General features: G+C 41.1%; 1 protein-coding gene across 2 annotated transcripts in view; it reads left to right on the top strand.

The window, feature by feature from the left end:
* UNC13C (unc-13 homolog C) overlaps nt 1–24,569 on the top strand; it is a 457,400-nt gene that overhangs the window by 176,221 nt on the left and 256,610 nt on the right. For both annotated transcript variants that reach the window (XM_066592576.1, XM_066592575.1), the window contains 3 exons: nt 67–294; nt 4,375–4,516; nt 17,247–17,416. In XM_066592576.1, the coding sequence (XP_066448673.1) occupies nt 67–294; nt 4,375–4,516; nt 17,247–17,416 (540 nt within the window). The remainder of the gene's footprint in view (nt 1–66; nt 295–4,374; nt 4,517–17,246; nt 17,417–24,569) is intronic.

The following is a 24,569-nucleotide window of genomic DNA, read 5'->3' as shown; positions in this document are numbered from 1 at the left end:
CCCCTTAAATGCAGCTTCTGCTGTTTTATCCCGATAGATGTTCATTGATATAATCCTCTTTGTTAGGAGCTGCAGAGAAAAGTTCCAAACATGGAGCAGAAGACAAAACGCAACACATTATTATGGCTATGAAGGAAAGAATGAAAATTCGAGAAAGAAACAGGCCAGAGGTTTTTGAGGTGATTCAGGAGCTTTTCCAGATATCGAAAGAAGATTTTGTGCAACATACGAAATCAGCTAAACAAAATGTTCTAGATGGAACGTCCAAATGGTCTGCCAAAATCAACATCACAGGTGAGTTTGTTATGCAGCTGAGTCATTCTGTAACTACCTGTAGTTCACTATTTACTAATTTATCGACATTCCTCAATCTATGGACTATTTTATACTTTTACATTCAAGATAATTGGACCTAGTTTCTCATATTGCTTAACACAATGTCTATATTTTTGCCCATATCTACCAATCAGGGTGCAGCTTTTTTTTTTTCATCAGATTTCTGTTAGTTTTGATAAAAGGGGTCCAATGTTTTGCAATCAGAGAAGATCTCATTGATGAGTTCTGTGAAAAAAGACTGCCATTGGTTTCCAGAATGATACGGCTTTATAGAGTGCTCAGACCTTTGTGGCACTGCCTAGAGCTTCCTGTTACAGTAAATCCGTCAAGCAAAGATCTATTCTAAATCAATGGCTGTTCACTTAGAATGGTGTGTCAAATTTTCAGTAGCTGAAATGCAGTATCCGAGCAGTGCTCAAGGGGCTTAATTGCTCTATAAGCCTCTTTCATTTTGGTAATTCTGGCACAGTATGGCAATCCTTGAATTGACCGATGTGATTTTCTCACATGTTTCTATGACATAATAAAAACAACTTATTTTGACTGGTTGTTCCCTTCAAAAGAACTGCTGACTCTGGTGTTGGCAAAAGTCCCATTGGCCACATGCCCTGCTTTCACACTTATTTCTTTAATAACCTGCTAATAATGGGAAAAATTCTCGTTTACATCCAGACACATACAGAGGTGCCGGATTGTCTGCAAGAGACATTCTAATACACTGTAATAAACCAATCACCTTCACCAGTTGCATATAAGAGCATGTTTTTAGCCTCTAGATATAAACAAAAATTACACCACTTGCTGACAGCAAGAAAAGATATTTCAGTTATAAGTTTTATATAACTCCTTTAGCATTAGTCTTTCTATTACAACATTTATTTGAGTGACAAGTTGTGAATTAAGACATCTTACTTAATTGTTCATTACAGCTTTTTTCAGTTCCCCAGTGAATAATTATTTATTCCTGTTGTTTGTAAAGCTGATGGGTTATGTGCCAGCAATTGCTTAGCAATACCAGCCAAGACCAGCAGCTGATGCATACCAAGCCTCCATGTTGTTGTAGATTATTTGAATGTCTCCACCATGCTCATTTAAAATGCTGATGGCATGTAGGCAGCATGTTTACTTCAAAACTGTGGAGGAAGCACTATGGTCACTACTCTTCAGCACTGGAACAAGTATTCCTGAGTCAGACACTTTCACACTCTATTCTGATCCATATTTTGCATCAATATTTGTAAGACAAAACCAAGAGTGGAACATAAACAAGGAAGAACTATTGTGTAAAGATTTGTACCTCTTCCATATTTTGGACCCACTGCTAGTGGCCTAAGAGTAAAGAGTTCACACAGGATTTTTTGTCTTTGAAGAATTTGTATTGCCTCTTTTAGGCCTTAGTCAGACGGGCGTTTTTAGCCGCGATTTGCGCATGCGTCAGGCGATTTTATAAAACCATTGCTTTGCAATGGTATCGGACACATGAGCGCTTTTTATGCGCTCGTCCGATAAATTATAGAACAAAAAATCGCAGATCGCACCTATCTGCGATCTGCGATTCCTGTTCTCTTCTCTATATGCGCTCAATGGGGCCGGCGGCAGCAGCGCCGACCCCATTGAGAACATATAGAAGACAAATCATTCTTCTCTGCCACAGCTGTAACAGCTGTGACAGAGAAGAACGATGTTTGCCCATTGAATTCAATGGAGCCGGCAATACAGCCGCTCCATTGAAAGCAATGGGCTGCCGGCGTGCGCGGGGTGAATTGTCGGGAAGGGCTTAAATATATAAGCCCTTCCCTGCAATTCATCCTAAAATGTGTTAAAATAAAAAAAAATTGTATACTCACCTTTCCGCTGCAGCCGGAGTCCAGCCGCGGCCGCTGTCAGTTCTCCTGAACTGCTTCTCGGCACTATTCAGCCGGCGGGGCTTTAAAATCCCCGCCTGCTGAATGATCTGCCTCTGATTGGTCACAGCCCTGACCAATCAGAGGCAGGTTTCACTCACACACCCATTCATGAATTCATGAATGGGTGAGTGACTGCTGCCTCTCAGCGCTGAGCCAATCAGGGGCAGGTCTGACTCACATCCATTCATGAATGGGTGTGAGTGAGACATGCCTCTGATTGGCTCAGCGCTGAGCCAATCAGGGGGCAGGTCTGACTCACACCCCCTTCACACCCACTGCAGGACGGCCGCGCGGAGCTCCGGCTGCCGGGAGAAGGTGAGTATATATATATATTTTTTATTTTTACACATTTTAGGATGAATTGCAGGGAAGGGCTTATATATTTAAGCCCTTCCCGACAATTCATCCCGGGCTCGCCCGCAGCGCATTGCTTTAAATGGAGCCGGCTCTATTGCCGTCTCCATTGAATGCAATGCGCTGGACAGCTCCGGCCCGTTTCTAATGAAACGCGGCTAGGAGCAGATTTGCGGGCGACTTGCGCGCACCGGTCACGCGATTTGCGGATGCGCATCCGTCATGCGATCCGCAAATCGCGCGAAAAAATGCCCGTCTGACTAAGGCCTTACGTGTGTTTTTGGTGGTATTGTTTAGGTATTGTCTTTTTGTAGAGGTATTTCTTTGGACATTTTTGAAGTTGTATAGGAAAAGCTGGGGTGAAAAATGTCTGATACATGCCATACATAGGGCATGCTGCATTTTGTTAATGTGCTTCTGAAACGTTTCTTTGAAGAGTTCATGCACTTTCAGTCTGCTGTGCTTGTGCTCTGTTGGCTGTTTTTGGCTCCTCCTAGCAGCTGAAGACTGCCCCATGCAGTAGTTATATAGCGCTATAATGTGTTCGTATTCAGCTGATGGAGCATGAGTACTATAAACTGAAGGTGCATGTACTCTTTAATAATACAGATTGCAATATTATTTCTTCATTAAAGAGTAACTGTACTTAAAAAAAAAACCAAAACTTTTGCCATGTCAAATATGTTTATCATTGAGGGTCTGCATACTAAGATCACAGAAATGAAGGGTTTGTAGCGCTCACCTGAGTGCTGTGTCCTTTTGGCTGTCATCATTAGCCTGTAGTGTCGGAGACCTTTTTTGTCTGAATGGAAGGCACATTTCAGATTTCATGTAATAGAGTATGCGGATTTCAAAAATCAAGCAGAAAAAAATTCTCCGAAAACCGGAACACCTCCCCAAATGACCGGAAAAAACTGAAATTCACTGCCATGTTTTGATACAAAAAAGACTTTAACTATCCTTCCCCCTAAATAGTATATGAGTAAATTGAGTAGGCTAATGAGTATGACTGTTGTGAAGATTGTAATGTGTTTTGTACCGTACGTACAGAAATATAAATAACAAATAATATGGTTATGATTCATGTATTTTGGTTTTAATTAATAATAAATAACAAATAAATATGTTTTCTTTTATTTTGGGTATATAATAAATAAACATAAATATATAAAATCTAAAAATTATTTATACGAATATGATTTTTTTGGTTTTTCAAGTGTAAATAGGGAGGTGTTCCGGTTTTCGGAGAATTTTTTTCGCCTTGATTTTTTGAAATCCACATACTCGATTACATAAAACCTGAAATGTGCCTTCCATTCAGACAAAAAAGGTCTCCGACACTACAGGCCAGTCATCATTGCCTGTTGGCTCCTCCCAGCATCCAGAGATGGACGCAAAGACTTCTATAGACATCCATGCGTCAGTCTTCAGCTGCGGAGCGAATCCGACAGGTAATGATAAGAAACAAAGGGGAATAGCACTCAGTTGAACTTTCTACCTCTTCATTTCAGCGATTAGTGGGGGGCTCCACATCTAGACCCCCTACACATCAGAACATTTGACATGTCAAGAGATTTTTAAAAGTGCAGTTTTTTCTTAAATTGTTGCAGCTATTTCACGTTGTACATTGAGCATAATGGAATATTTCTAAACCAACTGAATATTTTATGTAGATTTATTAATGCATTTTGGCATATTTCTTCAGAATAGAGAACAACTAGTATTGTGCTTGTATTAGATAAGGGGCATACTAATGAATATTTTCTATGTTTTATAGTTCTTTGTGCTCAGGGTCTACAAGCAAAAGATAAAACAGGTTCCAGTGACCCATATGTGACAGTTCAGGTTGGGAAAACTAAAAGGAGAACCAAAACCATTTTTGGAAACCTGAATCCAGTGTGGGATGAAACCTTTCATTAGTAAGTATAGAAACTCTTATGGAAATAAACATACTATACAACTTGTCAGCGTATTTACCAATACAGCAAGTGTGTAAGAGACAGCAAGAATCTATTACCATGTTAATCCATTGCTTTACCATTGAGTAGTGAATTATACTGCATGGTAAATCATTAGCATGGATCTTCTCTCCAATCAATGTTGTTTTACTGTACTACACTTCCAGGGAACAGCTAATTGAGAAGTATGTGTCACATACAGTGTTAGGGCTCTTTCACAAGAGCGCATAAACGGCAACGGTGTTTTTACGTATTCACACCCGCTCCGTATAAATGCCTGAATGGGCATTTTTCTGCGATTATGGGGAGTGTTTTCTTGGCCATTCACGTGACTCTGAGCGTCGTTTTTAGCGAAAAGATACGCCGCACACCGGAAATCCCTCGCTCTGCAAAAATCCTCAGGATACCTTCCAATGCCTATGTAGAGGCACCTGTAAGCTTTTCGCAGCGTTGGACGCTGCAAAAATGCACCCCCCTCTTTTCTCTTTCCCTGCTTTCATAGTCTATAGGGCCCGCCGCTGTATATTGGCCTGCTGCCGGCATATTTTTCAAGCAGCCAGGGTATTCACGCACTGTATATTCACGCGTGTGAGCAGATGCATTGAAAATCATTGCCTCTCATGGACGCGTATATACGCCGTGCGTAAAAATGCGCCATATATGCGCTTGTGTGAAAGAGCCCTTACTAGTTTAGAAGTCAGCTCTTTTTTTTCTAAATGGTGATATCAATCAGGTAAATGATATACAGTACAGTATATTGCATCACATTTATAAAATTAGACAGGAAGGGGATTAACCTTATGACCTATACTCCTATACTGTATTTTGAGCAGAGTTTTCAATACAACATTTGCACAAAGAATCAGTATGAATGATATAGTACATATGCTATATGCCTTCCGTGTCATTATAGATTGCATAGGATAAATTACAGAGAATCTGCCTTACTATTTATAAGACATTTATCCAGTTACGAAGAGCACATGGTCCTCAATTAAGATCTTAAATAATTAATTTAAAAAACAACTTCCCCTCTACTTTGACATTTTAATAAGATGGTTGCAATTTATTACCTCATGTTGTTTCTGCTTCACTTTGCTCTCCCCTCCCTTCACATCCTTTGACCAGCCATGTTGCATTGCTGCGGCAACTGGAGCTCCTCATGATGTCACTCTGGCAGAAGAATTTTGTCTATCTTTATGACATTAAGGGTGGCTTCACACCAGTGTGTTTTTGTGTGTACTTCTATTAGCAACTATGCATTCCCTATGGTGTGTTCACATGTCCGTGTTTTACAGGTGTCTGCCTCTAAAGATAGGACATGCGTGCACCATTGGGAATGCATGCATTATCCTCAATGGAGCTGCGGCTGCTGTCGGCAGCTCCATTGAAGACAATGATCTGCCGGCACCCCGTAATTGTTTTTCAAGGAAGAGCTTTATATATAAGCTCTTCCCTGAAAAACAAGAATTTTAGTGTAAAAAAAAAAACCTACCTGTCCGCCGCTGCCGTGTCTCCGCTGGGATGAAGAACACATCTGCCGCATGCGGCAGATGTTTCCTTCATCCCTGCGAGGAAAAGGAATTCCCTGCTGCACCTGCCACATCTGTGACAGATGCAGCAAAGGAATTATTCCTCCCTGCGGGGAATAAAGAATTCCCTACCACAGCTGTCACAGATGACAGCTGCGGTAGGGGATCCACCTGCCGACATCCTGTAATTGTTTTTCAGGGAAGGGCTTTAAATATAAGCCCTTCTCTGAAAAACATGAAAAAATGTTGATTTAAAAAAAAAAAAACACATACTCACCTTTCTTCAGCTACCAGGGCTCAGCTGCGCCCAGCCGACTCTACTCCCTGCACTGCTCCGAGGAGTATTCAGCAGGGTATTCTGCTGAATGGGCTTCTTCTGATTGGCTGAGCACTGTGACCAATCAGAGGCAGCTCTCAGCTATTGAATGACAGCTGAGAGCTGCCTCTGATTGGTTCCTGCAATCAGCCAGAGGCAGCACTCACTCACCCATTCATGAATTCATGAGTGTCTGTCCACAGCCTAAGAAGTACTCTGCAAAAAAGGGTGAAGACAAGCTTCCTTTATATTCCACATCCCTGGTTAACCTGTATGAATCTGCTTTACTAACTGCCTCCATAACACAATTTCATGGAAAGAAAGGAGTTGCAGTTGATACAACTTGGCATGAAGAGACTAGTTTAGTTTTTCATGCAGTATATATGCCACAAGATATGAATGGGGTATCACTCCCCTCTTTATTGTAAAATGTTCATTGTGCATATACAATAATCGCCAGTTTGCTCCGTGCATAGATCCACTGCTGGTATTACAACTTAATGAGCAACTGACACCCAGGCACCTAAGCGAACAGCCTATTTTGTGTGCTTTTGTTAGAACTTAAACATTTCATTTTTGTAAAATGCATTTTAATATTAAAACAATACTTCTCAAAGAGATAAGGACAAAGTTATACAAGCTTGGTACGTTACATAAAAAGTGGTAATAATAATGATAATTGTGTATGGTCATAACTGCAATAGCAACAAATAAGAATTACACAGGAGGAGATTCTTAGAGTAAAACGTGAACTATTCTGTCGCGAACATATTAATACAGTATGAATACATTTTTTTTTATTCTGCCAGTTCCTAAGGCCTCCCTCACACAGGGCGTTTGCAGAAACGTAGCGTTTTGCAACGCTGCGTTTGCTGCAGATTCCGCCCTGTTTCAGCAGCGCTGGCATACTTTATGCCAGTGTTTTGGCTGCGTTTTCAGCTCGGCTGAAAACGCAGCCAAGAATGCTGAAAAGAAAAAAAAAAGCAATACTCACCTAGCCGCTGCAGTCCGGGTCGCGGCCGCTGGTCTCTGCAGCTGATCCAGGTTTCCTCGGCACACTCAAGTCTATTGCCGGAGGCCAGGTTTGAGAACCCCGGCTCCGGCAATAGAGTGCTGTGATTGGTTGTCGGCGCTTGCTCGATGCCCAATCACAGCCCTTCATTGACTGTCTCAGCCAATCAGCGCCGGCAAGCTCTGATTGGCTGAGACAGTCAATGAAGGGATGTGATTGGGCATCGAGCAAGCGCCGACAACCAATCACAGCACTCTATTGCCGGAGCCGGGGTTCTCAAACCTGGCCTCCGGCAATAGACTTGGGAGTGCCGAGGAAGCCCGGATCAGCGGCAGAGATCAGCGGCCGCGACCCAGACCACAGCGGCTAGATGAGTATTACTTTCTTTTCTTTCTCTACCTAGCTGGGACTGATTTTCGGGGTAGAGCTTCTATTACAAGCCCTCACCCCGAAAATCGGCGAGCGGTTAACGCTGCCAAAAACGCAGCACCAAGTGTTGCCGCGTTTTCAGCAGTGCTAAAACCGCTGCCCATTCATTTCAATGGGCGACGCAGGGCTGAAAACGGCCAAAAATAGAACATGTATCGCTGTCAAAGCGCAGCGTTGGAAGGCGCGGCGTTTTCAGCCCTGTGTGAGCAGCCCCATTGAAATGAATGGGAGTGTCGTACAGCGTTTAGCTCTGGGCTGAAAAGGCAGCGCTAAACGCTGTATAAAACGCCCTCTGTAAGGGAGGCCTAATGCTTCTTTTTATTGATTAGCTAGGAGATCATTAGATTGGTCCAGCACAGACATGCTAGAGCCGATAGCCATTGAGATTAAACTAATTTAAATGCTGTAATGGCATTATTCCTATATTGCTTGTAGAACAAAGATACAGTATATCAAAGTTGTATCAACTTAAAAAATGTTTACAAGTACTTCCCCAAAATTTGCCAAAAATCTGTGGCAATTATGAAAGATAATAGGCATGTTATGCCAATTAAGCAATGTTGATGGAATGTGAAAAAAAAATCCCGTATACATGCATTGTGCTCTAATTTGTCGCAGATTTGTTGTAACGTACCCTAATACATTAAAACTGTACAGAATATGGTACATCTGATTGGTATGAACTAGAGATGAGCGAGCACCAAAATGCTCGAGTGCTTGTTACTCGAGTCGAACTTTCAGTGATGCTCGAGAGTTCGTTTCGAGTAACGAACCCCATTGAAGTCAATGGGCGACTCGAGCATTTTTGTATATGACTGGTGCTCCGCTAAGGTTTTCATTTGTGAAAATCTTAGCAAATCACCAAGTCATGTAAAAAACACAGAAATGGATAGGGCAGGCGAGGAGCAACATGCAGGGCTGCATTTCGGGCTCCGAGGTCTCACTATTAAGTGGCAAGAGTGAGACCCCCCCCCCGCACTGTCAGCATAAAGATCGTTCTCCTCTGCCACAGCTGTAACAGCTGTGGCAGAGAAGAACGATGTTAGCCCATTGAATTCAATGGAGCCGGCAATACAGCCGGCTCCATTGAAAGCAATGGGCTGCCGGCGAGCGCCGGATGAATTTTCGGAAGAGCATAAAAATATAAGCCCTGAAAATCATCCTAAAATGTGTAAAAAAATAATGTATACTCACCTTTCCACTGCAGCCGGAGTTCAGCCGCGTCTGGCCGGCAGTTCTTCTGAACTGCACTGAGTAGTATTCAGCAGCCGGGGATTTAAAATCCCCACCTGCTGAATGAGCTGCCTCTGATTGGTCACAGCCTCACCAATCAGAGGCAGCTCTCACTCACACCCATTCATGAATTCATGAATGGGTGAGTGAGTGCTGCCTCTGATTGACTTAGCACAGGGACCAATCAGAGGCAGCACTCACCCATTCATGAATGGGTGTGAGTGAGAGCTGCCTCTGATTGGTGAGGCTGTGACCAGTCAGAGGCAGCTCATTCAGCGGGCGGGGATTTTAAATCCCCGGCTGGTGATAGATCAGCAGTTCAGCACCACAGTGCAGAGGACAGCAGGAGAAGATGCGGCTGTGCCCCAGCAGCTGAAGGGAGGTGAGTATCTATTTTTTTTTGTTTTTTAAATCACTTTTAATTCATTTCCAGGGAATGGCTTATATGTAAAGCCCTTCCCTGAAAAAGAATTCAGGTGTGACAGCAGACCATTGTCTTCAATGGAGTCGCCGGCAGCAGCAGCGGCTCCATTGAAGAGAATGCCTGCATTTTTATTCTTTTTTACACTAAAATCTTTCTTTTTCAGGGAAGGGCTTATATGTAAAGTCCTTCCCTGAAAAGGAATGCAGGGAGCCAGCAGGCCATTGTTTTCAATGGAGCCGCCGGCAGCAGCTGCGGCTCCATTGAAAACAATGCGTGCATTCCCTATGGTGCACGCATGTCCTATCTTTGCAGGCACGCACCTGCAAAGTACGGACATGTGCACACACCATAGGGAATGCAGTGTTGTAAATACAAGCGTGTTTTTGTGCGTGCGTATGCACGCACCAAAACATGCTCGTCTGAACGCACCCTTAAGGATAATTTTCAGGTAAGGGCTTATATTTTTAAGCCCTTTCCGAAAATTCATCCCACGCTCGCCGGCAGCCCATTGCTTTCAATGGAGCCGGCTGTATTGCCTGCTCCATTGATTTCAATGGTCAGTGCTCGTTTAATCGAGACGAGTACCGCGTGGTGCTCGTCTCGAGTAACGAGCATCTCGAGCACCCTAATACTCGAACGAGCATCAAGCTCGGACGAGTATGCTCGCTCATCTCTAGTATGAACCTATAAAAACATATTTACCAGTTTATTTTTTGGGTTTACTGAAAAAGCTAACAAAATGCACTGACCACAAAGTTTTATTCATGATCTTCTAGAGAAAGCCCCTAGCAAGGCGAGTATGGACTAGAACAAACATCAGAGTATCCGCTAAATAATTAAAAACCTTTGTGTTGTAATTAAGTTTGGCCATAGATATGAAAATACTAATGTCACTAGAGACTGCGTTTTTGTAGATAGACACTGAGATTTATGCAGACATTGAATAGTTAAATAATGTTACACTGCATTACTATACATAAAATATAAGGTGCTTAGTACATATTTTTAAATGCAATGCCAAGCATATAAGGTCACCTTGTCATGGCATATGGATTCAACTTGATCAAAATGTGAGCTAAGAACCTCACATTTAATGTACAGTAAACATGGCAGTAATGCTATGTAAAATTATTTAAATATTCAGTGCTTGCATATATAACTTGGTGCTCACGGTGTGCTGCTGCAACTTTGTGTTTGTTTACTTATGATCTACAGTCACATGAGATTAGCATCTGCAAATTTATTTCACTTTCTCAGGTGATTCTTTTTATTTTGCAGGTCAGGTGCAAAAATTTATATTGTGTGTCCTTGGAAGTTGTTTTAGTGTAAATCTCATAGAATCATAGGATGGTATAGTTGGAAGGGACCTCCAGAGTCATTGGGTCCAACCCCTTGCTCAATGCAGGATTCACTAAGTCATCTCAGGCAGATTTCTGTCCAGACTCTATTTGAAGTCTTTCATTGAAGGAGAACTCCCCATCTCCTGTGGTAACCTGTTCCACTCATTGATCAACCTCACTGTCAAAGTTTTTTCTAATATCTAATTTGTGTCTCCTCCCTTTCAGTTTCATCCCATTGCTTCTGGTCTTTCTTTGTGCAAATGAGAATAGGGCTGATCCCTCTGCACTGTAACAGCCCTTCAGATATTTGTAGACAGCTATTAACCCTTTTCAATCCACTGTCTGACCTCTGAAGACATTATGATTTAAGGCTGTACAACTCCGATGTTGGAAGATGTCCGTTGGGGTTCTCTTACTGTATATTGCCAGCCTCTCTGCTGTCAGAGCCTATCCAATGTGTCACCTCATGCAGTACTGGCTTTAGCCAGCATATAGCGCCACTGTATAATGGCAGAAAAAGAGTAAGCCCCCTAGGAAAACTGGGATACAAAGTGGATTGGAAAGGGTTAAGTCTCCTCTCAGTCTTCTTTTTTGCAAGCTAAACATTCCCAGATTCTTTAACCGTTACTCATAGGACATGATTTGCAGACTGCTCACCATCTTGGTAACTCTTCTCTGAACTTGCTGCAGTTTGTCTATGTCTTTTTAAAATGAAATGCCCAGAAGTGGACACAGTATTCCAGATGAGGTCTGACTAAGGAAGAGTAGAGGAGAAAAATGACCTCACGTGATCTAGACTCTATGCTTCTCTTAATACATCCCAGAATTGTGTTTACCTTTTTTGTTACTGCAGTACATTGGACCATGTTCAGTCAGTGATCTATTAGTATACCCAAGTCTTTTTCACATGTGCTGCTTAGCTCACTTCCTCCCATTCTGTATGTGCTTTTTTCATTTTTCTTGCTCAGATGTAGTACTTTGCATTTCTCCTTGTTAAATACCATTCTGTTAGTTGTCGCCCACTGTTCAAGCTTGTCCAGATCTTTTTGAATACTCTCCCTCTGTTCTCCAGTGTTTCCATCCTGTAAACATCCTATAACATCTTTGACTTTTTGTTTTGCTTTTGACATACCCCAAAAATCCTTTTTATTGCTTTTGGCCTCTCTTGCAAGCCTAAATTCATTATTAGCTTTAGCTTTTCTGACACTTGCCCTACAGTTTCTGCAGACTGCATTATATTCTTCTTTAGATATTTCCTACTCTTTACATTTGAAAAACATATTTTTCTTCCTTTTTGGCATGTATTTAAGTTCTATATTCATCCATCTTGGTTTCTTTAAAAGCATCCCATTCTTACTTCTTTTAGGGATTGTCACCAATTGTGCTTTGAGAATCTCATTTTGCAATATTTCCCAACCTTCTTGGACATTTCTGCCTTTAAGAACATCCAGCCATTAGATCCTTCCTACCCCTTTCTGAGTTCATTAAAATTTGCCTTTCTGAAATCCTACCTTGAAGTTCCTCTTCTTGTTATCCAAAATTCAAGGATAGCATTATCTCTGCCTCCTAAGGTCCCAGCCACCCTTACTTTCTCAACCATTTCCCACCTGTCGGTAAGAATTAGGTCCAAGGTAACATATCTCTTTGTTTTCTCTTCCACATTTTAGAAGGTAAACTTGTCAGCAAGAGCGGATAATAATTTGTTGGACCCATTACCTTTGCCTAAGAGAGATTCTCAATAAATATCTAGATTTAGTTAAAATCTCCTATGATCACTATGTCATATTTTTCATCTATAACTTCTGCCTGTCTGAGTAGGCTATAGTAAATGCCTGCAATGGTGTCCTTTCTGTTATTCTCTCCTTGTATTCTTATCCAAACAGTTTCTACAGAACTACCATGCTCTGATGCTTGAATCTCTGTGGAGATGTATGCTTTCCTAACATACAATGCAACACCTTCTCCACTTCTATAAAGTCCATTTCTAAATAAGTTGTATCCTTCAAGCCTTGTATTCCAAACATGTGCATCATCCCACCAAGTTTCTGTGCTGCCTATGACATATTTCTCTTCCTTCAGTCTCTGCAGATAGTTGCATGGTCCTTTTTTGCAGTGTCATTTGTCCCTACGTGTATCAGTAGGAATGGGTAGTGGTCTATAGAACTGAAGAATCTTGATAGCCTATCAGACACATCTTTGATTTGTACATGTGGAAGACAGCACAGCTCTCGTGAGGTTATGTCAGGTCTGCAGACAGATGCCTATTCTCCTTACAATAGGGAAGCCCCAACAACCAGCACTCTTTTTTTTCTTTTTTATAACACCACTTCTTTTCCTCCATCCAATAGAATTCTGAGTGCTTCTCAAGACACATCAGTTGAACAAAAATATTCAAACATGTTTTAAATTCATTTAATGTGAAATTCCATGCAGAGGATGAATAAAATAACTTTTGTCCAAAGTGGCACTCTCACTCAACCTCTAAAGTTCTCTGCAGAGTTATAAACTGTGCAATTCCCTGGGTAGGGCATGACAACTTCTACTGTACCTGAGGATACTTGCTGGCTGCTGATGCAAAGAGTCAAGAAAGCCCCCAATGATCTCTGGATATGTGAAGAACTGGCTAGTGAAGTATTGGGGGTAGGGGGTGTCTTCTATCTCAGCAAAAGTTAAAATACCACTTTAACAAGATGAAGGAAAGTTACATGCAGATTATTATGTTTTTTAGTATACACTTGGTTCGCTGAGTATTATTCTGAACTACGGCAAAATCTCAAAACTAAGCGTTATAACTGTTTTGCCTTGATACCAAGGGCATTCAAATTAACTGCTGCTTTAGGGCCCATAAGAAGAACATTTTAAGCTTAGACTGTCATGAGTTGGATTATGTATTGCAAGGCATCAGCCTTAATAGATCTGTTTTCATATAAAGCCCAATGCTTCTATTGACTTATAATGGGTCCATCAGACTTCCAGCAGGTTACATTTTTTTCAGTTTTTATACTGTAAGAATTTATTATTCTTGCCATCAAAAAGCAACAGAAACTGTACAGAAGAGAGATCAGCTCCAGTGTGGACAGGCTTTCAATTTGATGCTTTAAAGCCAATTAAAAGAATCAATTCCATATGTAGAAGACCCTTAATGGGTCTGTTCAGAAACGTGTTGTTTGCACTGCTACATTCAGTGAGGTAATGCATTAAACTGATCAAGAGAACAAACTGCACTGGGGCCCTTGAATAATGTCTGCATTGAAACAACAGTGTTCTTTCTCCAGCACAGCAAAAGCATTTGTATGGTGCTCTACTTTACAGGCCGTGTCAGCAATGAATGGGTAAAAGAGCTTTCAGATGCATCTCAGGAGCTTATAAATCAGCTTTGGTTTAAGCTATCCATCTGCTGTCTTGTAGTGCTGTCAGCTCTCAATACACCATTTCACTGTATTATGATACATATTATTAAATGTAAAAACTAGCTGCTAGGTTTTTGTTGGAGTGCTCGATGTCCTTGTGTTCAGTCTTATGCATAATGTATACAGCCTGCACAATGCATTACAGATCCGCTACTTTCCAGGGCCATATGTAATAAGACAATAAGGCATATAAAGAGTGAAGTATTAAGTATTAGTAAAAAGTATGTAATAAACATTATGTAAAATAGTTTAACGTGTCCAGAAAAAGACTGTAACAGAGGTATAACATGACCTGTATTCAGCACTGTATACTTAAATGGAAAGCCATTAACAGAACCTTTTCTGATAGGTGCTATATATTTTTTTTTTACCAAACAACACTTAAAATTACTCCTTTACTTGTCACATCTCATTAAATACCATTACAAAGTAATATAAATAACATTGGTATTTCGAGAATTTAATGCTGTTAGTTTTGTCCTTCGTTTTCTTTTTGCAACAGTTTTTAATTCAGCTAATAATGTGATTGCGAATAATTGTGGAGCAATCTTTATGATGGGTCAGATAATAATATTAACTGTTTAATGCTGCGTTTAGACTAAATGATTCAAACGAGCGAAACGGAATGATAATCGTTCAGTTTAAACACAGCCAATCACTGCATGGTGAATGAGAATTGTACGCTTCCCGTTCGTCCTTCAGTTGCGGCCAGCATTAAAATTAGCATCGCTTGTGCACTTTTCGTGAGTTTAAGAATTAATCATTCAGTGTTTCACATAGGAATGAGCGAGAACTGCACAATTCTCGTTAAGAATGTTGCAGTCTAAACAGGCTGTCCTAACGTGGATGAGCTGGTGATGACGTCATTAGCTCGTTCGCTGAGGCAAATTAGAATCGTGAGATTCTCCGCCTGTGTAATAGGGGCATAACTCCTTAAGAATTGGCCTATTTTGGGCTTTAAGAACTGAGTACATGTCTGGATACGAGAAGGGGATTGATATATTATCGCTTTTTATTTAGATAAAATTAAAAACTTAGAACTGATAAGAATACTTGTTGAAATACAAAAAAAATCAAAAGAACCCTCAATTAAAGAATAGAATGACTCCGGTTCATAGATACCGAAAAGGTACCGTCACATAAGGGTACTCAAAGAAAAGAGAGAGGGGAAAAGATAGATAATGTGTATGTGACTGTCTACGTTAAGGATCCCCCATATGATAAATCTGATCCCCATTCCATAGATACAAAACAAAATACCTTAAATTCTCGTATCAAGCTGCACATGACAGTTAGGCCTCATGTCCACGGGGAAAATCAGGCCCGCTACGGATTCTCCATGGAGAATCCGTAGCGGGTCCCTCCTGCCCCGCGGACATGAGGCATTGAATCAGAATAAACTTACCCGCAGCGGACCATGCAGGTCTTCTCCTTTTCGCGGCCGGATCTTCTGTCTTCGGCCGGCGGATGTGCTCGGCACGCCGGCTGCGTGCCGCGCGCATGCGCCGGGCACATCCACCGGGCCCATCCGCCGGGCCGAAGAAAGAAGATCCTGCCGCAAAGGAAGGAAGATCTGCATCGCCCGGAGCAGGTGAGTTTAATTCAGGCGCGGGTCTCCTGCGGATTCGGATAGCTTCCATAGGCTTCAATAGAAGCCTGCAGGAGCCGTCCTCGCGGGAGACCCGCACCTAAATGGAGCATGTCCATTTTTGTTCATGCTCCAGGATTTTTTAAATTCACTTTTATTGACCATCCGCGGGTATTTATCTACCCGCAGGTGGTCAATGCATCCCTATGGGGTGCGGATCCGCGTGCGGGTGATCCGCTGCGGATTTAAAATCTTCTTTTCCCCGTGGACATGAGGCCTTAGGGAGGATATTGGTTTATTTCCCGGGCAGAAAAATCCTTCCCTAATCCAGCAAGATAAATATATATTACACAAAATCTATCATAATCATGGTAAAAAAACATTATTTGTATTCCAATAGGTCTTGTCATCAGTTCTTAGTTTTCAATTTTATCTAAATAAAAGGTGCATTTTAGAATTTTATCTTTCTCAGTGGCATCTTATGAGTATACAAGAGTTGTAGGGATCATTTTTCAGTGAACCTGTTATTTCTTTTGTTAGGACATCCCAAGAAAAGTAATTTGATAGTTTTTATGTAGGTACTGTATAAGCTACATAACAAATTTTACAGTATCCAAAACTAGAATCGGTCCTAATTTGTTAGAGTCCATTAGGATCATTTTTTTTTCTTTCTTGATTTATAATAAGTACATCAGCTATCCATTTCTTCTTTACTGGACACAATAATACATCTTTCTAAACTATTGTATCAAGAAGCAACTGAACCTAATAGAAAAGAACTATTGCAAGTGTAATTTCTCTAATACTGATTGTAGATTGCAATCTGTATTGCTGTGTAATCAGGCTGTATTGGTATGTTTAGCAACTGTAATACCTCATTTACACTGACAGATGAGCACTCAAAAGTCGTTCAAACGATAGTGATCACCTTTGCATACTCTATAGTAGCTAAGTAGCTACTATAGAGCTATGCAGGCACAGCTGGACACTGCCGCTATCTCACGCTAAACAATACAGCTGTTTTGCCTAAGCAAACAGCTGTAGTGTTCTCCATGCGTACTGTCCATGCCCCGCTGAGAATTAACAGTGGGACACAGGCAACTCCGCTGATAACAGCTGATTGCTCAATTCAAGAAAACTTGAAGTGAGCAATTAGCGACTTGTGCACAGTGTCCCTGCATTTAGACAGAATGAGAATCACTCAAAAGATTCTTTTGAGCGAATTTCGAGCGATTCTCGTTGTGTCTAAATCAGGCTTAAGACACAACTGCATTAACAAGCTTCAGTTCTCAAAACTCCACCTTGCATGATTCATGTTTGCTTTTGTGTTACATGTGCACAATACAAGCATCTGTTTTTTTATGTTTTAGGAATAATGTATTTTGTTTTCACCTATTTTGTTCACAGTGAATGCCACAATTCCACAGACCGGATCAAAGTGAGGGTTTGGGATGAAGATGATGACATAAAGTCTAGAGTAAAGCAACACTTCAAGAAAGAATCAGATGACTTCCTTGGACAAACTATTGTAGATGTGAGAACACTGAGTGGAGAAATGGATGTTTGGTACAATTTAGGTGAGTGTTAACTGATTGCTTTTTATTAGCTAAGGCTATTGTAAGGCCGCCTGCAGACGAGCGGAAATCCCGCCGCCGGATTTCCCGCGGGATTTCCGCCGCTGAAAGTCTGCATAGGAGTGCATTATAATACACACTCCTATGCAGACGGCCGCGGTTTGGCCGCGCGAAATCTCGCGCGGCAAACAAACCGCGGCATGTTCTAATTTCCTGCGGGGCACGCACTCACCTGGCCGCCGGCTCCGGTCTGCGCGGCAGCCGGCACATCAAAGAGCCGGGGACGCCAGGCGCGGGTGAGTACGCGCTCGTCCCTGCAGGCTCTGGGGTCGGATCGTGCGGCGAGATTTCTCGCTGCCGGATCCGACCCGCTCGTCTGCAGGCGGCCTAAATCTCCAGTATTTCAAGGCTATTTGAAAAACCCTTGTTGAAATGTTGTAACCTTTGAAAAAAAAATAAAAACAACCACTATTTCTTATAATGAGGTGTGGAGTGTAAACACATCCAAAATTCTATGCTCAGTAATTTAAATACATAATATTCCAGATAATATTTTTTATATTAAAAAATGCCTTTTTTTAATCAATTTCCCAGTATACATGTTTACTCTTAAAGGTAAAAGAGTTCAGCAGGTGAACTTACTCACACAGAAAATCAAAATCTAGTAGTTTCATAGTCAACGTGTAAAAAAAATAACAATTAGATGACAGATGCTCAAGTTACACATTATGAAGGATGCTAATTACCAAATATATCCAAAAGAAAGCAGCAGGAGCATCCACGTGCAGTAAAACAGGTATTATTCCTTTATTCCATCCTCAGTAATAATGCAACGTTTCGGCCGTTACAAACAGCCTTTGTCAAGCATGTTATACAAAATCTCCACCCCCCTTAAATAGTTTAAAACAAGGAGAGTGCAAACATCACATTGGATAGTAAATTGTTCCTCCTACCGCTTAATCAGCTGTCAGCTGCACCACGAACGTTCTTGTGTCCAATCAAGGACACTCAGGAATTCAGAGTCCTCCTCTCTGTCTGGGCACACCTGGGTAGGAGGAACAATTTACTATCCAATGTGATGTTTGCACTCTCCTTGTTTTAAACTATTTAAGGGGGGTGGAGATTTTGTATAACATGCTTGACAAAGGCTGTTTGTAACGGCTGAAACGTTGCATTATTACTGAGAATGGAATAAAGGAATAATACCTGTTTTACTGCACCTGGATGCTCCTGCTGCTTTCTTTTGGATATATTCTGAGATTTTGGATGATCTGGATCCGTCTCCTGATTAACGGCTGTGCAGGGAGAGCCTCCCCTTGGATAAGGTATCTACATATTGTTGGATGCTAATCACCAGCTACGACATGTTTCAGAGTCTGTCCATACCACTGTCTCTGACTCGGTTGGAACGTCTGGCACAGATGTGTAATTTTGTAAAGCCACTGTCTAGTTTTTATGTTCACGTAATGCAACATCTTGCCCCGTTGAGTGACAGGGTCACCCAGAAATGGGTCACTGATATTCCTGATTTGTTATTGGGAAAATGGAGACATACTAGTGGGCTCTGGCCCTCCTCTGATTAGTGCTAGGGACAGGCTTATCCAGGCCAAGTTCCTGCATTGAGTATACTAAACACTCTCCAGACTACATGTTATGGGCTTGCTCCCCTCGGCGACCTGCCCATGATGCTCAATAGCTGATGGGACCATCATACGTGTGTTGTGGAACTGTGTTGTCCTGCAGGACTAATGAAGGGATATTCTCATACTTATGGACTCTCACTTGGGGGCCCTGAGGATCATGCACCCTGGGATGTGCCTCTTTGGGCTTGTAGGAGACCTACCAATAGCCACGGCAACACGTACCCTATACAAGTTACTGTTTTTCTATGCCAAAAAAGTAATTTTATTAAATTGGAAACACACTGGAAGGCCAACCAGGAATCCATGGATCCAGGTGGTGAATTCTGCAATTCCAATGTATAAACTGATGTATATAGCTGGGGGATGTCTGGAGAAATTTGACAAAATTTGGGGGGACTGGGTAAACTGCCCTGCGACAGCAACAGAGATACCCGTCTAGGTACTAAGAGGGATATGATAGGGAATACCTGCTTGTTGTGGCACTTAGGTTAATCTTTCTTTTCTTCTTTTTTTTCCTAAGAGTTGTGCTGAGTTGTAGTTTGGGTTTGGGGATGGAGGCTTGGGGTTCTTGTAGTTTTCCTTTTCTTTTGTTATCCTTGGACTTCTAGATTAGGATCCCTTTTTGGGTCTCCTTATCATTAATAATTAGATAAAGTAAAAATGAATAGACAAATAGTATGATTTATGAGAAATGTACACACTGTAACAAAGTCCTCTAGGGGGTGGGGCGGCAATGACTCTTCTGGACTTACGACGTATAAAACTTACTTTCAGTTTTATTTTTTTTCCAAAGTAAACTCCAGATAAAGCAACAGAAAAAGTCTTTTCAACATAACATATGCACCACGCAGGGTGCTCAGGTCCACGCTGTAAGGTTGTACTCCCTCCTCAGCTTGTCAGACACTGACCCCAAAGACCTGCAGCCTTTTATGCCCCAGTAACGGGATCGGTGCCTACAGCTGAGTTGAGAGCAAGGGTGAAGTTATGGACTGGATCTCCACCCTGTCCAGACTAAGAGCCTGGGAGGGAGATATACTCCATCCACAACTTCACCCTTTAACTGCCTACAACACATATAAAAGAAAGTTGTGTTTCTTCTGCTCTATTCTCATGTACTGTTATGTACCAGCAAAATGTGCATTTTTGATGCCTGCTTTGTTTTGTAGATCTGTCTATTTTGGCTAAATAAACATTCCTTTAAAAAAGGAAGCATGTTAATCATATCATTAACTCAAGTATAAAATTATATGAAATGTCGGGAAAGTTAAAATAGTCTGAATCATCCTATATTATAGGACATCCGTAATATAAGAACAATATTATCTACTATTCCAGAAGCAATTGTGACGAACATAAAACACTTCAGTAAAAAAGGACAAAATAAGTCACTTTAATAACCTGAAAAAAGAGTTCTAGAGGAATGAGTTTATTACCAAAAAGAGGGTTGTATAACATCTTCCAAAAGGAAAGCACAATTAATCAGTTTAATCGCTGGAGATAAAATTACCCTTGTATGATAGCCCATGAGATAAATCAAAACTCAAATAACTTCAAGGAAATATAAAAGAGAGGGAAGTAAAAATGTTAGTTATTAATCTAACGCTAAGAGGATGAAGTGACATTAGAAAATAATATCGAAAGACACATTGTACCACAACTAGAAGCATTGTACTTTACCAAAACATATTTATTTGTTCACATTAACAGCACATTCCATGCAAAATGTATGGGCTCCTTTATGCCAAGCACAGGGCCTGAGGGTGGATGCAGGACACTATATCCCTATATCATGCACTGTCCTCTCAGGCCACATACCCTCTGTGAATTGAACTCTAGACCTTGTTTGATCTTCGCTTTTTTCTTTGTTCTTGCTGTTTTCTGTTATATAAAGTATAATAAACTTACCCTGGTTATTATATTAAAATTGTATATACTTTAAAATAGTATTTTTTACTCCAATAAAGGCTATAAAATGTATATTGCATTCTCTAAAACTATCTAATCTAGCAATGGCATGCTTTACTCATGTTGCCATAAACTTTAGTAACACAAACTTGTCATTTGGGGAATATAAACTGTCAAAAACTTTCTGATAGAGTTTTTGATGCCTGAACATAATGGACATATACATCTGCTCACCTTCATTTCCAGTGCTCTTCCAGATGATTTAGCACTGGGCACATTAAATTAACTCTCGTTTATTAGCAGACCATTCTTCTGTAAGAAATACTGTAGCTGCAAACCCAGGTAAGGTTATGAAATATTCATTTAACTGAATTAAGTCTGAGCAAGAAAAAAGGATATGTAGGTCACGGATGCAGCAGACGTTTTAGTGCTAAATTATATAATAGGGGAATTTGATAAGGATATTTGCTACCATGCCATGTTTCATCACTTTAAAATGGCTGTATTGTTTGACGATATATTCTGGTATCTTAGACAGACAGCGCTATTTCCTGTCCTTGTGCCGTCCATGTATTTCATGGACAGCACACAAACCCATTTTAGTCTCTAAGGCTATTCACACGTGTGAGATTTCACATGGACCAATGTTCTGTGTGAAAGCAAATCCTTAGGATAGGTCATCAATAGTTGATCAGTGGCCCCCGCCTGCCATTCGGGATACCCGCTGATCAGCGCTTTTCCCTGCCCGCTGTCAGTATGGACTGAACCTGAAACAGCTTTGTCTATGTTGTAGCCGCCTTGCAGCCTGAGTTGGTATTGCAGGCACAGCACTTTTTGAATTCCTTTTTTTTCAAATTCTTTATTTTTGTCTTTCAAAATAGAAAAACGATTTAACATTGTCCAAATGCACAACGAAGTCCATATTATCATAGTTTCTTAAGCTTGTCCTTGCCACCAGCAGAGAGCTGGGCATAATTATAGGTCATATCGTTGTGGAAATTGAGAACAAATTAGAACCAGTGAACTAAATTAATGTTAAACCTAAATAATCCCTTAGATAGGGAAATTGTCTACTAGCTCACAGAACCCCTGAGAGGGAGTGATGGGCTACAAGGCGGAGGAGAGGACACAGGAAGGAGTAGGGGAGGGGGCGGGAGACATGGAAGGAAGAAAGGAAAAGAGAGAAGAGGGGAAAAAAAGACAAACGCCCCTTATACTCTGTCGGAGGAGGCGTGGGCAAGTGAGTGAGGGGTTTAGTCCCACAAATCGTCACTAAGGAAGGGGAATCAGAAGGGCTTATTGTGCAGAACTATTCTTATGTTCCTCTGAGTTTTGGAACTCAATAATGCCCCATTTTTGTGAACTTATCCTGTGTGCCTTTAATTGAAGCAGTAAGGTCCTTCATCACCATGGTCTCATGAATCAGATGGAACTACATTGAAATAGAGGGAGGTGACAGGTTGTCGCCAGAGTTTCAGAATGCAGGCTTTTGCTGCGTCAACCAGATGTCTCACCACAGAGCGCCTGTAGGAATATGAGGGGATGTCGCTGAGATGTGGGAGGAAGAGTGTAGGAGATTTTGGCAGTTCAAAATCTATAAATTTGGAGGTAATGCGCGCACTTTTTGAATTCAATGGGATTTGTGTCTGCATTATCAACCCGGGCACTGCAACGTTGACGGAGCTGCCTACTTTCAGATCTATCTGCACTGACAGCGGGCTGGGTGAACAGCAGGGATTGCAAGTGATGGACCCCAGGTGATCAACCATTGATGATCTTTTCTGAGGATAAGCCACCAATAATGAAGTCCTGGAAAGCCCCCTTAATGGCCTAGAATACCCAGACAGTTTCTGTAATACTCATACATCTACTAGATCTATTTGTGGTCAATACTCCCGGAGAGAAGCTCAAAAACTAATATTTGTAGCCACAATACTAATGTGTACAAAATAAATGTAAAATAAATTTGCATAATAGCATTAGGTGTTTTTGCCACTTACTTACATTCAGTAACTATCTGTAGTCTGTTCACTGGGTTCACCATGTATGAGAAACTGGTGTATTTGGCATAATAGGATAGTTTTAGGCATCAGGCCGCCGTAAAAATATGAACAATTTTTATTTATTTTTTAAAATGTTATAGGATGTGACAAAAGGACCGTGGTGTCCTTTCTCAATCTATCAATAGAGAACGATCTGTAATATGAAGATCATAATACAGAAGGTGGTTAGGTTGGCTAGATTACTCTCAATTAATAGTTGTTTAACTCCATGTTTGCACTGAAAATGAACCCTTCCATGACCTAGGGTGATTGATGCGCCTGCGTCCTGGTCACATTCCGCAGCTCTGACAGCAGCATTTAAATGGTTAACAAATGCGATCAGGGTTATTGACGAGCGCGACTGTTGCCAGTGAGTGTTGGTTGTCAAAAACAGTCCATACCTACCTTATATGGAACAGAGGCGGCTCCCGAGCCCGCTTCATATACAGCATATGCAGTGCATCGCTACAGATGTCCAACTGCACAGGGTATGTAGCTGTGTATATGATGGGAAGGGTTTAAACTGATCACTAAAGAGATGATGTGTTGTAAAATAGGACATATGTAGCATCTGTAAACATTCTTGACCAAAAGCACCTCAAGAAGACAATTGAAATACAGTTTACCAGTATACAAAAATATATAATTATGTTAATATTCTGTAATTATAGCACTGGTTTTGGGAATAAGACATAGTGCTATAGGACATAGTTTAGAAACTAATTCAACTGTTTATACAGTACATGATCATTTTTAACCTGGGGTATGATGACTACTTAGAGACTATTAGACAGCAGTGTGCTAAGAACTTAAAAGGAAGGCTCCTGCCAGTTAGTTTTGTGTCCTTACATACAGAATATGTTGCTTTCTTGTGCCATCTGTAAAGGAAATACTCACACTGTACCGATAACCGCTGTGTTATTGCTAGTGTTAACAATGCAAGCAGCTGAATTGGACTAAATATGCATGTTAGTTTAACACATGTGATCTTGGTTTTGTCTACAATACTGTGGTGGGAGAGCAATGTACAAAGCTCACAGCTTTGCAATGGCATACTACAGTACCCTCCAGAAGTTAGGAAACACCCCTTAAAATGCAAAATTGGAGAGGTATTTAAAATATATGGATTGTGTGGAATGTATATGTTCATTGAACTAAAAAGGAAACATAAACATCTTCTACTGATTCTTGCGATCTGGAAATAACTTTCAATTTTGAACTCGTCTGTGTGTCCACCTTTCGCCTGAATACTATCAGCCTGCAGTGAACCAAATTTTAAGTTTTTCAGGGTATGTCTCCATTCTTGCTGGAAACGCTCCCAAAGATGTTTCTGACTGGTGGTTTGCTGCCTGAAACGTGTGGGGTTCCAAAACAGCTGGTGAATGTTGTATGTTACTTTTATGTATAGTATAGTAGGTGTGTTTTGTGTGTAGCAAAGCACACAATAGCACAGTGTATATGTAATACAGTACTGTGACTGTGACAATGAGGCACATTTTACAAAAGGTGCTCAGTGATCTTAACCCCTTAGGGACATGGCCTTTTTTTTTCTTTTTTTTTTTATCC

This window comes from Eleutherodactylus coqui, chromosome 2, assembly GCF_035609145.1.
Source record: "Eleutherodactylus coqui strain aEleCoq1 chromosome 2, aEleCoq1.hap1, whole genome shotgun sequence".
NCBI classification, from domain to species: domain Eukaryota; kingdom Metazoa; phylum Chordata; class Amphibia; order Anura; family Eleutherodactylidae; genus Eleutherodactylus; species Eleutherodactylus coqui.
The sequence above is the reverse complement of the archived record's forward strand: the minus strand, read 5'-3'. Positions and strand labels throughout refer to the sequence as shown.